This window comes from Rhincodon typus, chromosome 11 (assembly GCF_021869965.1).
Source record: "Rhincodon typus isolate 14 chromosome 11, sRhiTyp1.1, whole genome shotgun sequence".
Classification (NCBI taxonomy): domain Eukaryota; kingdom Metazoa; phylum Chordata; class Chondrichthyes; order Orectolobiformes; family Rhincodontidae; genus Rhincodon; species Rhincodon typus.
The window spans coordinates 1,212,985-1,224,208 of record NC_063342.1 but is presented as its reverse complement, the minus strand read 5'-3'; the positions used below and the strand labels follow the sequence as shown (position 1 = coordinate 1,224,208).

General features: G+C 41.7%; 1 protein-coding gene across 1 annotated transcript in view; it reads right to left on the bottom strand.

Annotated features, from left to right (window-relative positions):
* Nucleotides 1-10,681, bottom strand: part of pdxka (pyridoxal (pyridoxine, vitamin B6) kinase a) — a 55,388-nt gene extending 44,707 nt beyond the window's left edge. Inside the window, exons 1-3 of the mRNA XM_048603010.1 lie at nt 10,644-10,681; nt 9,897-10,154; nt 9,110-9,194 (exon numbers count right to left, since the gene is read on the bottom strand). Coding sequence (XP_048458967.1) covers nt 9,110-9,194; nt 9,897-10,154; nt 10,644-10,681 — 381 coding nt within the window. The remainder of the gene's footprint in view (nt 1-9,109; nt 9,195-9,896; nt 10,155-10,643) is intronic.
* Nucleotides 10,682-11,224: the final 543 nt, after the last annotated feature.

The window sequence follows — 11,224 nt, the reverse complement described above, 5'->3', positions numbered from 1 at the left end:
GGGGGGGGGGGGGTGGCAGATGGCGGGCAGGCGACGCCCGGGACTTGGAGCCAGGAGCCGGACGGGACTGCGTTAAACCCGGAGCCTTTATCCGCACGCACGTCCCGGCTCCACACTATCTTCCGGTCCGCCGCCTCAAACCTCCGGCCGCAACCCCCGGCTACACCGTTCAGTTCCAGGCTCCTCCTGGGGGGGGGGGGGGCGCCCTGTTCCCATGGAAACATTAACCCTCAATGACCCAGGGGTTTTCATCAGACTCTGTAATCCGGCTGTGGCAATAATTACCCCGGATCAATACAACATGGGGCAAGAACTGGAGCAAATCTGAGGGGTAGGGGGTGGGGAATGAGCACTGAGGGGGCAATAAAACAAGGGACAGTCTGTATGTGGGTCCAGGAGATGACCCATTGGGGGGCTGGGGGGAGAATGTAAAGTGACCAGTTCATCAAAGTGATGGAGCCACACCATCAGCATCATCATCTCTTTCTACTGCAGCCTCCCTCACTCACACTCCTTCCCTCAGTCACTCACTCACTCACTGCCTCATGAGGAAAGTACCCTCTGGGATTCAGAGCAGTCAGAGGTGACTTCATTGACATACACAAGATCCTGAGAGGACTTGGCCGGGAGGATGCGTACAGGATGTTTTGTGGGAGAATCTCAAACTAGGGGCCATTGTTTATACTCTCAGAAGGTTGTGATTCTTTGGAATTCCCTTCCTCAAAAAGGCAGTGGGTGCAGAATCTTTAAAAATAGTTTTACGGTAGAGGGAGATCAACTCATTATTACCAACGAGTTGAAAGATTACTGGGGAGATGCAGGAATGTAGAGTTGAGGTTAAAATCAGATCAGCCGTGATCTTACTGAATGGTGGAGCAGGTTCAAAGGGCCAAGTGGCCTGCTGTTGTTCCTTGTTCATACATTCAAGTCATTGAAAGTCACTCAGCAGGTTTACAGGACCAGTCTTCCACAGACTATTCAGGAGGGATAGGACACGAACATTCCCTAAGGACACGAGACAGTCAAAAATGAGAGTTTCTTAAAATACAGGTCATAGAGTCATACAGCACGGAAATAGACCCTTCAGTCCAACTCATCCATGCCGACCAGGTTTTACAAACTGAACCAGTCCCATTTGCCTGCATTTGGCCCATATCGCTCTAAATCTTTCTCATTCATGTATCTGTCCAAATGCTTTTTAAATGTTGTAATTGTACTTGTCTCTACCACTTCCTCTAGCAGTTCATTCCACACACACCACCTTCTGCATGAGAAAGTTGCTCCTCAGGTCCCTTGTAAGTATTTTTCCTCTCACCTTAAACCTATGCCCTCTAGTTTGGGCTCCCCTATCCTGGGGAGAAGACTGGCTATTCACCTTATCTATATCTCTCTTGGGTCATTTGGTCAGCCTGGGGGAAATGGTTGGGCTTTGATGGTGGGGGGATTGGTGGGCAACAGGAAAAGCCTGGGGGTGGCTCAGGGAATGGCTGGAGTTTGGGTGAAGGCTGGGGTTGGGGGGACTTGGCAAATGATTTGGGGAGGAGGTTAATGTCAGGTTCTGAGGGTATGCGGTCCATTGAGGAAACCACAATTAATCAGCTGAGACCAGACAGACTCCATTAAACATATGCCCATAGAAGGGAGTCATTATTGAGGCATGCTGGTGAGTTACTATAGTAGATTGCAGTCCTGATGCCACAGCGCTCATGAATAGATTTGGAATCCAGTGTTGGGGTCTATCAATCAAGTTGTTCCAACACTTCAGTATCTGAGGAGTCACGAATGGTGCTGAACATTGCATTGTAGGATAATAGGTCAGCACAACATCATGGGCTGAAGTACTGTGCTGTACTGTTCTATGTTCTACTGCGCAGTCATTGGCGAACATTCCCACTTCTAACCTTATGATGGAGGGAAGGTCATTGATGAAGCAGCTGAAGGTGGCTGGGCGTAGGACACTACCCTGAGGAACTCCTGCAGAGATGTTCTGGAGCTGAGATACTGAATCTTCCATTGTGCTAGGTATGACTCCAGCTGCCGTAGAGTTTTCCCCTGATTCCCATTAATTCTAGTTTTGCTCGGACTTCTTGATGCCACACTCAGTCACTTGACGTTATTCAAGTGGACATTGGATGATTATTTGGATGGAAATAGTGTCCAAGAGTATGGGGAAAAAGCAGGAGATTGGCACAAGAAAATGATGCTCATTTGAAGAGTTGGAGGGGGCATGATGGGCTGAATGGGCTCCTGAAATGTAACAACTCTGTACTGTCATGGGCAGTCACTCTCACCTCCCTTTGGAATTCAGTTCTCAGCTGTTGTTGAGATGAAGGACTTGAAATAAGTAAAGCAAACAGATTATTGCTCCTTTAATTTTAAATGGAGTGAATCACAGAACTTTACACTATCCACATTTTATTTAAATTCTAATCTGATACCAATTTTTACCCTGAATATGAAGAGTTTTAGTTAAGTGGGAGGAGTAATTGCAGGTTAGTTTCTGCACTGTCTTTTTGTGTGTTGACCAGTTTAGTGAGACATGGTCATTATGAGGTGGGATGGATTATTCATGCTCCATCATGGTCAGTAGCAAACCCCAGCTTTATTAGGGGGGACATAGCGTACAAGAGCAAGGGTGTGGTGTTAAACCTGTAAAAGATACTTGTTAGACCTCACCTGGAATATTGTGTACAGATGTGTGTGCCACAATATAGGAAAGATATGAATGTATTAGAGACAGTGCAAAAGTATTTACAAGAATGGTTCCAGGAATGAGGATCAATTGAAGAAGAGAGGGCTATTCCCCTTAGAGAGGAAGGCTCAGAGGAGATAAGGAGAAGTTCTCACTCATAAAAGGAGCAAGTACAAGAGGACACTGGATGTTTACTTAGATAAAAATTATGTGCAACGGTATGGGGATAAAGCACACTACAATTCTTGTCCCAAAATGTTTCCAAGAAAACCACAGGATTGTGGTCAGCATAATACACATATCATTGGCATTCAGAGACAGTAGGAACTGCAGATGCTGGAGAATCTGATATAACAAGGTGTAGAGCTGGATGAACACAGCAGGCCAAGCAGCATCAGAAGAGCAGGAAAGCTTTCCTGCTCCTCTGATGCTGCTTGGTCTGCTGTGTTCATCCACTCTACACCTTGTTATGTCTATCATTCGTATTGTTGGTGATGTTTATTTCAAAATGATGTACAGCAAGCTGTCACGACATGAAAACAGACACTCGAACCAAATCAGCTTTTCTGTCTCTGTATTCACAACACAGTAAAATTAAAACCTTCAAAGACCCCCAGTAGTTACTCCCATAGTTCCTAACCAGATTTTTAAATTGCCGATCCCAGACTTTGTGAATAATTAATTCCAGACACTGGTTTTGTATTTTAAACAAAAGATATAACTATTTATTAAATATACATTAATGTTAGCAGACAAAAAAGTTAAGCAACAAGATAAACTGGTGAATGTCTGTGCTTTAAACCTTAAACATTCATTTTTAGTCCCCATTCACACAAAAGACAGACAAACAAACAAATTCAGTTAAGGAATAAATAAAAAAACAACAAAACTGGCCAGATTACTTCAAAGGTTTTCTTGATGCATTGTTTCACAGGCATAGATGCGGACTCCTTGGTTACTTTTCTGGAAATCATGACCTGGCTTATCTTTTCAATTCCCTCAAGTCGCGGTATTACTACTTGTAACTCAGCTTTCTACTATTTGGGCTTCTGGAAGCTGGTGTGGTTGAGTGGGCAGGGAGTTTTCAAATCTTCATGCCGTATTGTCAACAACCAATGTCACCTCCCCAGAAGAAATAGCGCAAAAAAACCATCAACTCTGGTTGTGCCCTGCGAGACGAACTGTCTCTTCCCGAGGATTCAATTACCATTCAACCTCTGTCATCTGCTTGAACATAGGCTCTCTTCCAGACTTGCCAGAACCAATTCCGATGTATTGACCTTGTTAATAGCCAACTTCCACTTTCTGTTTAAACAGAATGCTCCTCCTGGGGTTGCTGCATCTATAAGAACTCTTTTAATCAAAAATCAGCCTACAATTAACCTTCATGCCTGGTCTCACTAACAAACAAAAGCTTACTTTATCTATTATTTACCTTTTACCACAAGCTGTTTCATAAAGTCCTCTTCAGCTCGAAACCAAAATCAAAAAAAGAATAAAAATAAAACTGATGTAAATCAGCAAGTGTTCCAACATGCCTCCACACTCAAAAACATGAAACACCATATTTTTTAAAAATGCATTTCATAAGAAGGCTAGTAACATTTAAATGACAAGTAAAACACACAACTCGCAGCCATTCATTCTGCCTTCAACCAGATTCTTATTCATTATTCAACTTCCCTGGTCATTTTCTTAAATTTACAACAGCTTACATTTGGAGAAATCATCATTAATTACATTTTTTTCTTGGAAATATGTACAATTTTTATATTAAACAACTGCAGATGTAAATTCCATCTGAACAACCTTGGAGCCTCGTCTTTAAACTAACCACGAATCTCAGGATTATGGCGTGTAAAAATGATGATTTCAAAGCATCTACTTTGAATATAAACTTTGAAATATAAACCTGAAGAGCTGTTATCAACACAATTGCTTCCTTTTCCATCTTTGAAACGTGGCTGGGGTGTTCTTAAATCTAAATGGGATAACTCGACATTAGATGTGACAAATACCATGGTACTTGCCATATCCTTTTAACAAATCAACTTTCGATATAAATGACACACTACCAACACTAGTCTGGGAATAAGGTATGCATCCGTCTTTGTGATTGCATTAACTTTCCAATATTCTATAAATAACTCCATTGAAGCATGTCTTTTAGGAAGCAAAACTACTGGAGAACTCCAACTACTCTGACTTGGTTTAATCAATTGATCCTCCAACATGCATCGAATTTCCTCATTGACTTTGGCTTCTTTCTCTGGGTTTAACCAACCGGGGTTTTGTTTTATCAGGTTTGAATTACCTACAGTTAATGTAGTACATCTCTGCAAACTTCTTTGTATTTTCTGAGTAATCTCACTATATCTCTCTATTGATCTTTCTCCAGGTACAGCATCTGAATTCTCTAATATATCCAAATTTGTTAACCCAATAGTAGGAATATTACTTTGGCATTGTCCACTTCTCTTTGGCTCCCATCCTTTATTCTCCACATCCTTCTTGAGTACACCTGCCACTTGACACACCTGAACATTCTCATCATCTCTACGATAGAACTGGTTTAACATGTTCATATTACACAAGCAATTTTTTTCCCTTTGATCAGGAGTAGCAATTAAATATCTCACCTGACTAACCCTTTTACTTACTTTGTAGACACCATTGAGTTTTGATTTTAATGGTTCACCTTGTAAAAGCAACATTACCAAAACTTCATCTCCTGTTTTAAACTCTCTGGTTGTCATGTGTTTATCTGCTCACACTTTCCTCTTGTTTTTAGATGTTCCTGCGCAACTTTACCTGCTCCTTTTAGTCTTTTTAGAAAAATGGACACATACTCTAACACTGAAGATTTGTTTTTCTGGCTTAGCAATTCATCCCTAATCAGTTTTAATGGTCTTCTTACTTCTAGACCATAAACTATTTCGAATGGGCTGAAGCCAGTGGAGAGTCTCAGGTTACAGTTCATAGAAAATTGAACCCTTTGTCACAGACCTTTGGGCACTCATAATGAAAGGCTTTGATCATGGTTTTGAGAATTTGGTGATATCTCTCTGAAGCATGTTGGGTCTATGGATATTTTGCAATCTATTCAGTTGTTTAATCCCCAAACTACTAATGATATCTTGAAAAAAGTTTTGACATAAAGTTTGATCCTTGATCAGACTGTACTTCTATTGGTAGACCATAAAATGGGTGAAAAACTATGTGAGTTTTCCCAAGACCACTTTAGCTTTGATTGTCCTTAAAGGAATAGCTTCTGGAAATCGAGTAGTCCTATCCATAATGGTGAAGATATTTTCATTTCTGGCTTTTGTTTTAGGTAATGGTCCCATCCAGTCCACTAGTACATGACTGAATGATTCCTCAAAAACTGGTATGAGAATTCGGAGTGCTGGTTTAGTCACATGTTGAGGTTTAATGACAACTTGACAAATATAACACGTTTTACAAAACTGCACCACATCATTATGCAGATTTGACCAGGCAAAATACCTGTTTCTGGCCGCCTGTGTTTTCCGAATCCCCATGTATCTTGCCATGGGACTTTCATGTGCTTCTCACAATATCTGGCGGTACCACTGGCCAATGTATAACCAACCATTCTTCACCTGCAGGTCTGTGAGGGGTCTCCACTTCCTCATCAGCACTCTGTTCTGAAGATAAAAGCACTCTGCACCTCCTTCAGCCTCGACCTCGGTATGGACTGGCTGTGCTCATTGATTTCATTCAGGATCTGCTTTTTGTCCTGTAATTAGGGAGGTCATACATAACACTCCACCTGGATTATCTTCATCTTTCAGGAAAGTTTCAGCTCTGCTTTTGGTTTCACAACAACCCTTATAAATGGATGTTGTTTAACATTGCCCAAGTTTCCGTACACGAAGGAGAAATTCTAGGAATCTGTTCCCTGTCACTTCTGTTTAGAGGGAGATGGGCCAAATGCTGGCAAATGGGACTAGATTAATTTAGGATATCTGGTCAGCACAGACAAGTTAGAATGAAGGGTCTGTTTCCATGCTGTACTGTCTATGACTCTATGACTCTTCTGTTTCTTGGACCTCCTTTGGACATAATATAATTATCAGTGAAGCTACTACCTTTCATTCTGACAAATCATTACCCACAAGTAAATCTACTCCCTTTATAGGTAATGTTTTTACTACTCCAACAATTACTTCTCCTGATAACAAATCACATTCAAGTTGAACTTTATATGGTGGAACTAGAATATATTCTCCACCAATCCCATTTATCAATACTTTAGCTCTCATTGAGCTCTCTGGAGGGAAAATCAATTCTTTCTCCAATAAAAGTGATTTGTTTCCCCTGTATCTCTCAGTTTTGTACATGGGTTTAGCTACCTCACCTGAAGAAAAAGGAAGTACCATTCCTTTTAACAAAAATCCTGCATCCCTCTTATCTACTTTACAACTCACTTCACCAAGGACAGAATTCACCCTGAGCCTTTTCGTTATAGTTAGAGCTGCAACCAAATGTTTGGTAACAAAGTGTAGAACTGGATGAATACAGCAGACCAAGCAGCATCAGAGGAGCAGGAAGGCTGATGTTTCGGGCCTAGACCCTTCTTCAGAAGTTCACAAATCTGTGGTATTATCTTTTCATGTTCCCTTGTACGAATCATTTTTACAAACTCCTGTAAGACCCTGGGTCCCTTGAGTATCTTTAGATATATAAAAGATAAGAGAAAAGCAAGTGTGGACATTGGATGCTGGAAAATGAGGCTGGAAAAGTAGTAATAGGGAACAATGAAATGGTAGAGGAACTGAATAGGTACTTTGCATTCGTGTTCACAGCAGCACACCAGAACTTCTAGAGAATCAGGGGACAGAGGTGAGTGTAGTGGCCATCAGTAAGGAGAAGGTGCTGGGGAAGCTAGAGGATCAAGGGTTACAGGAAAAAGACAGGAGAATGGGGTTGAGAAACATAGCAGCAGTGATTGAATAGCGGAGCAGACTCATGGGCTGAATGGCCTAATTCTGCTCCTATATTTTATGGTCTAAGAGAAAATTTCATGATTTTTCCTGACTTGGAAAAATACAAACTAGCCCTTACTTTCACTTCTATCAGTGCTGATTGGCCTTGTCTCACACAAATAAATCACTTTTACCTTCGCAAACTCTCTCTCAGCTAGATTTAGACCCAAATTGGCTGTCTTCAGCTGATAAAACAATTCAGTCAAGAGATGTAATTTTTTTTCCTAGGTATAGTTAAAAATAACCAAATTGTTGGTGTAAATAATATTGTTACACAGTACTTCAATGTTTTTACTACAAATGAAGTTGGTTTAATTTTGAATTCAAATGGCATGCTTTGCATTTATATACTCTGTATGGTGCTACCAAAGTTGATATTGCTTTAGTTGTATCAGTCAACAGAATTTGCCAATGCCTTTTCAGCAAGTCAATGTTGTGACATATTATCCAAGTCCTATTCATGTAATGCAATCTTCCAATCTGGAATAGGATATGAGTCCACTTTTGTAACCATGTTGACTTTGCATATAATGAATATAGAATCTCTGTGACCAATCTGGTTTCACCAGCAACATGACAGGTGAGCTCGACCTACTTTAACTCGTTCAATAATGTAATTGTCCATCAAGAACATAATCTCTCCCTTCTCTTGAGCTAATCACTCTGGATTGAATCTGTAAGGATATTTTCGGGGGTGGAATTGGGAGGGAGGGGTGCACGAAAGCTCAGTGGTTAGCAGTACTGCATCTCAGCACCAGAGACCGGGGTTCGATTCCATCCTCAGGCAACTGTCTGTGTGGAGTTTGCACATTTTCCCCGTGTCTGCGTGGGTTTCCTCCACGTGCTCTGGTCTCCTCCCACAGTCCAAAGATGTGCAGGCTGGGTGGCCATGCTAAATTGCCCATAGTGTCCAGGAATGTTTAGGTTAGGTGGGTTAGACATGGGAAATTAAGGGAGTGGGTCTGGGTGGGATGCTCTTCAGAGGGGTGGTGTGGACTTGTTGGGCTGAAGGGCCTGTTTCCACACTGTAGGGATTCCATGAATTCTATAAATTCACCCCAAAATTAACAACATAAACATTCCAAGACAATTTTCCTGGCCTTTTCATACAAACTGATCTATGATTCTGAAATAGCCTTTGTGAGTCACTTTGGTGGTTTTCTGGAGACTCAAACATGATGTGATCTAACCTTGTAAGCACATCTGTATTATTCAACCTGGCTGTTGGAAGGGTCAGCTTTAAAATTTTCAATTTCCGATTCATTCTCCAATTGCTTGGATATTTATTTCAGAGTGGCGTAGTAATAATTCCTTTCCATGAATTACCACCTTGCTGCAACCACAATCAAAGCACTAGCATATGACCAACAATATCATCGATCCAAGACCTCAAGGATGTCCTCATTACCAAAGCAGTGACCGGTGCAGATGACTGCTGGAGTGACCACCAGCTCATCCGCTCCTCAATGTCCATCAAATGCCACCAGAAGCAGCTGCAAACAAAGAAACTGTTCAGAAAAAGGCACAACGTTGAGCAACTTCAAGAGTGGAGCAGACTACTGTCCATCCAACAAAGTCTACACCAAAATCTCCAAACAGTTCATTTTAGTGGAGTGGAGGAAACTGGAAAGAGCTGAAGACAGCCATTCTCTCATGTTGTGAAGAAATCATTGGCTACAAGATCTGAAAACACCAAGACCAGTTTGACAAGAATGACCACCTCATCCAAGACCTCATCGACAACAAGTGAAAAGCTCTCCATGGACAGCAGGACAGTGAAGCACAGAGGAGAACTTAACAAACAGTAAAGGTGGAATTACAAAGAACAACACGGGAAATGAAAAACCAATGGTGGACCAAGAAAGCTAAGGAGCTGCAACTCCCTGCTGACACTCAGGGGTCCTTCAGTGCCACCTCGGCAACGTACAGACCCAACACCCTTGGCCTTAAAACTGGTGTGGAGTAAAAATTAAATTAGATTAGATATTATTGTCGATTAATCCCTCCATTAAGATCAACGGTGAAGTTCTCACTAATATGGAACATTTCCCTTACTTGGTAAGATACCTCTCATCTAAGGCCGACATCAATGTGGAGATTCAATGTCATATCCAATCTGTTGCCTACGGATACCCAATGATAAGAGTCTTCAATGTCCATAACACCTGTGCTAGGCAGCATCCTTCTGACTCTACTATATGGCTCGGAAACTTGAACGGTGTATAGACACCACCTCAAGGCCCTGGAGAAGTCCCATCAATCTTGTTGATAACAGATTCTCTGCATCAGCTGGAAGGACAGCCGTACTAACATCAGGGTCCTTGAGGCAGCGAACAGTACCAGTACCGAGTCCATGATCATCTGAAACCAACTCTGCTGGGCCGGCCTCACGTTTAGGATGCCTGCGTTCCAACTTCCAAAGCAAATCATCTTCACACAGCTCAGGGCAGGCACTCAAATGAGAGGACGACAAAGGAATAATTTCAAAAACTCCCTGAAAGCTTCCCTCTAGAAATGGAACATGGATGTCAACACATGGGAGATCCTCGCTCAGATGAAACTGACTTGGAGGAAGCTCCTGTACGAAAGGACATAATTCTTTGAAAACACCCAGCGGCAAGAGGAAGTACAGAAAAGGAGCCAGAGAAAGAAATGCCAGGGATCACAAGGCCAAGGACCAATTCCACCTCCCGGAAACACCTGCCAAACGTTTAGTTGGAGGAACGGGCTCATCACCACACAAGGTCCCACAGAACCCAAGAGCAGTGGCACGGAATTTCGTCAGTGAATAATAGGACTCATTAGTGAGTGATTGCTGATGACAATACTAGCAATTCCAAACCTCAGTTTCATGTTCTGGGGACAGGAGTTTGAATCCCACCATGGTAAATAGTGAAATTTGAATTCAATTTTAAAAATTTGGAATTAAAAAGCTTGCTTACCAGTGACTGTGTAACTGTTGATGGTTGTAACAACGCATCTTGTTCAGTAATGTTCTTTAGGGAAGGAAATCTGACATCCTTACCTGGTCTGGACTACATGTGCCCACAGACCCACAATGTGGTTCACACCTTATTACCTTCCAGGCAGTTGGCAATGGGCAATAAAGGCTGATCAAACCAACAACACCTACATTCCGTGAATCAATTTAAAAAATCCCTGTTTCTTTCATTACCACTTTTCTTCTATCACCCCTGTAATAATATCTCTGAGAAAAGGTCCAGTGAACCTTGAATTTGATGGTTTCCCTGGAGAAAACACCAATACAGAGTTTCCAGCAGCAAAAGTTTGAACTTTGGCCTTTTTATTTGGCTTTCCTTGTTTGTTGAACATCCTTCAAATGTGCTTTGGCCAACTCACATGCTTTGGTCAGTTTCTCTCTGACATTCAAAATATAGGTTGGAAGTCTCTGACCTTTAGTTTTTTAATTTTTCTTTCATCAATTTAAGTGGTCCACTCACCTTATGTCCATATATTGGTTCAAAAAACCAAATCCTGTTAAAACTAAAAACTCATCAGGACT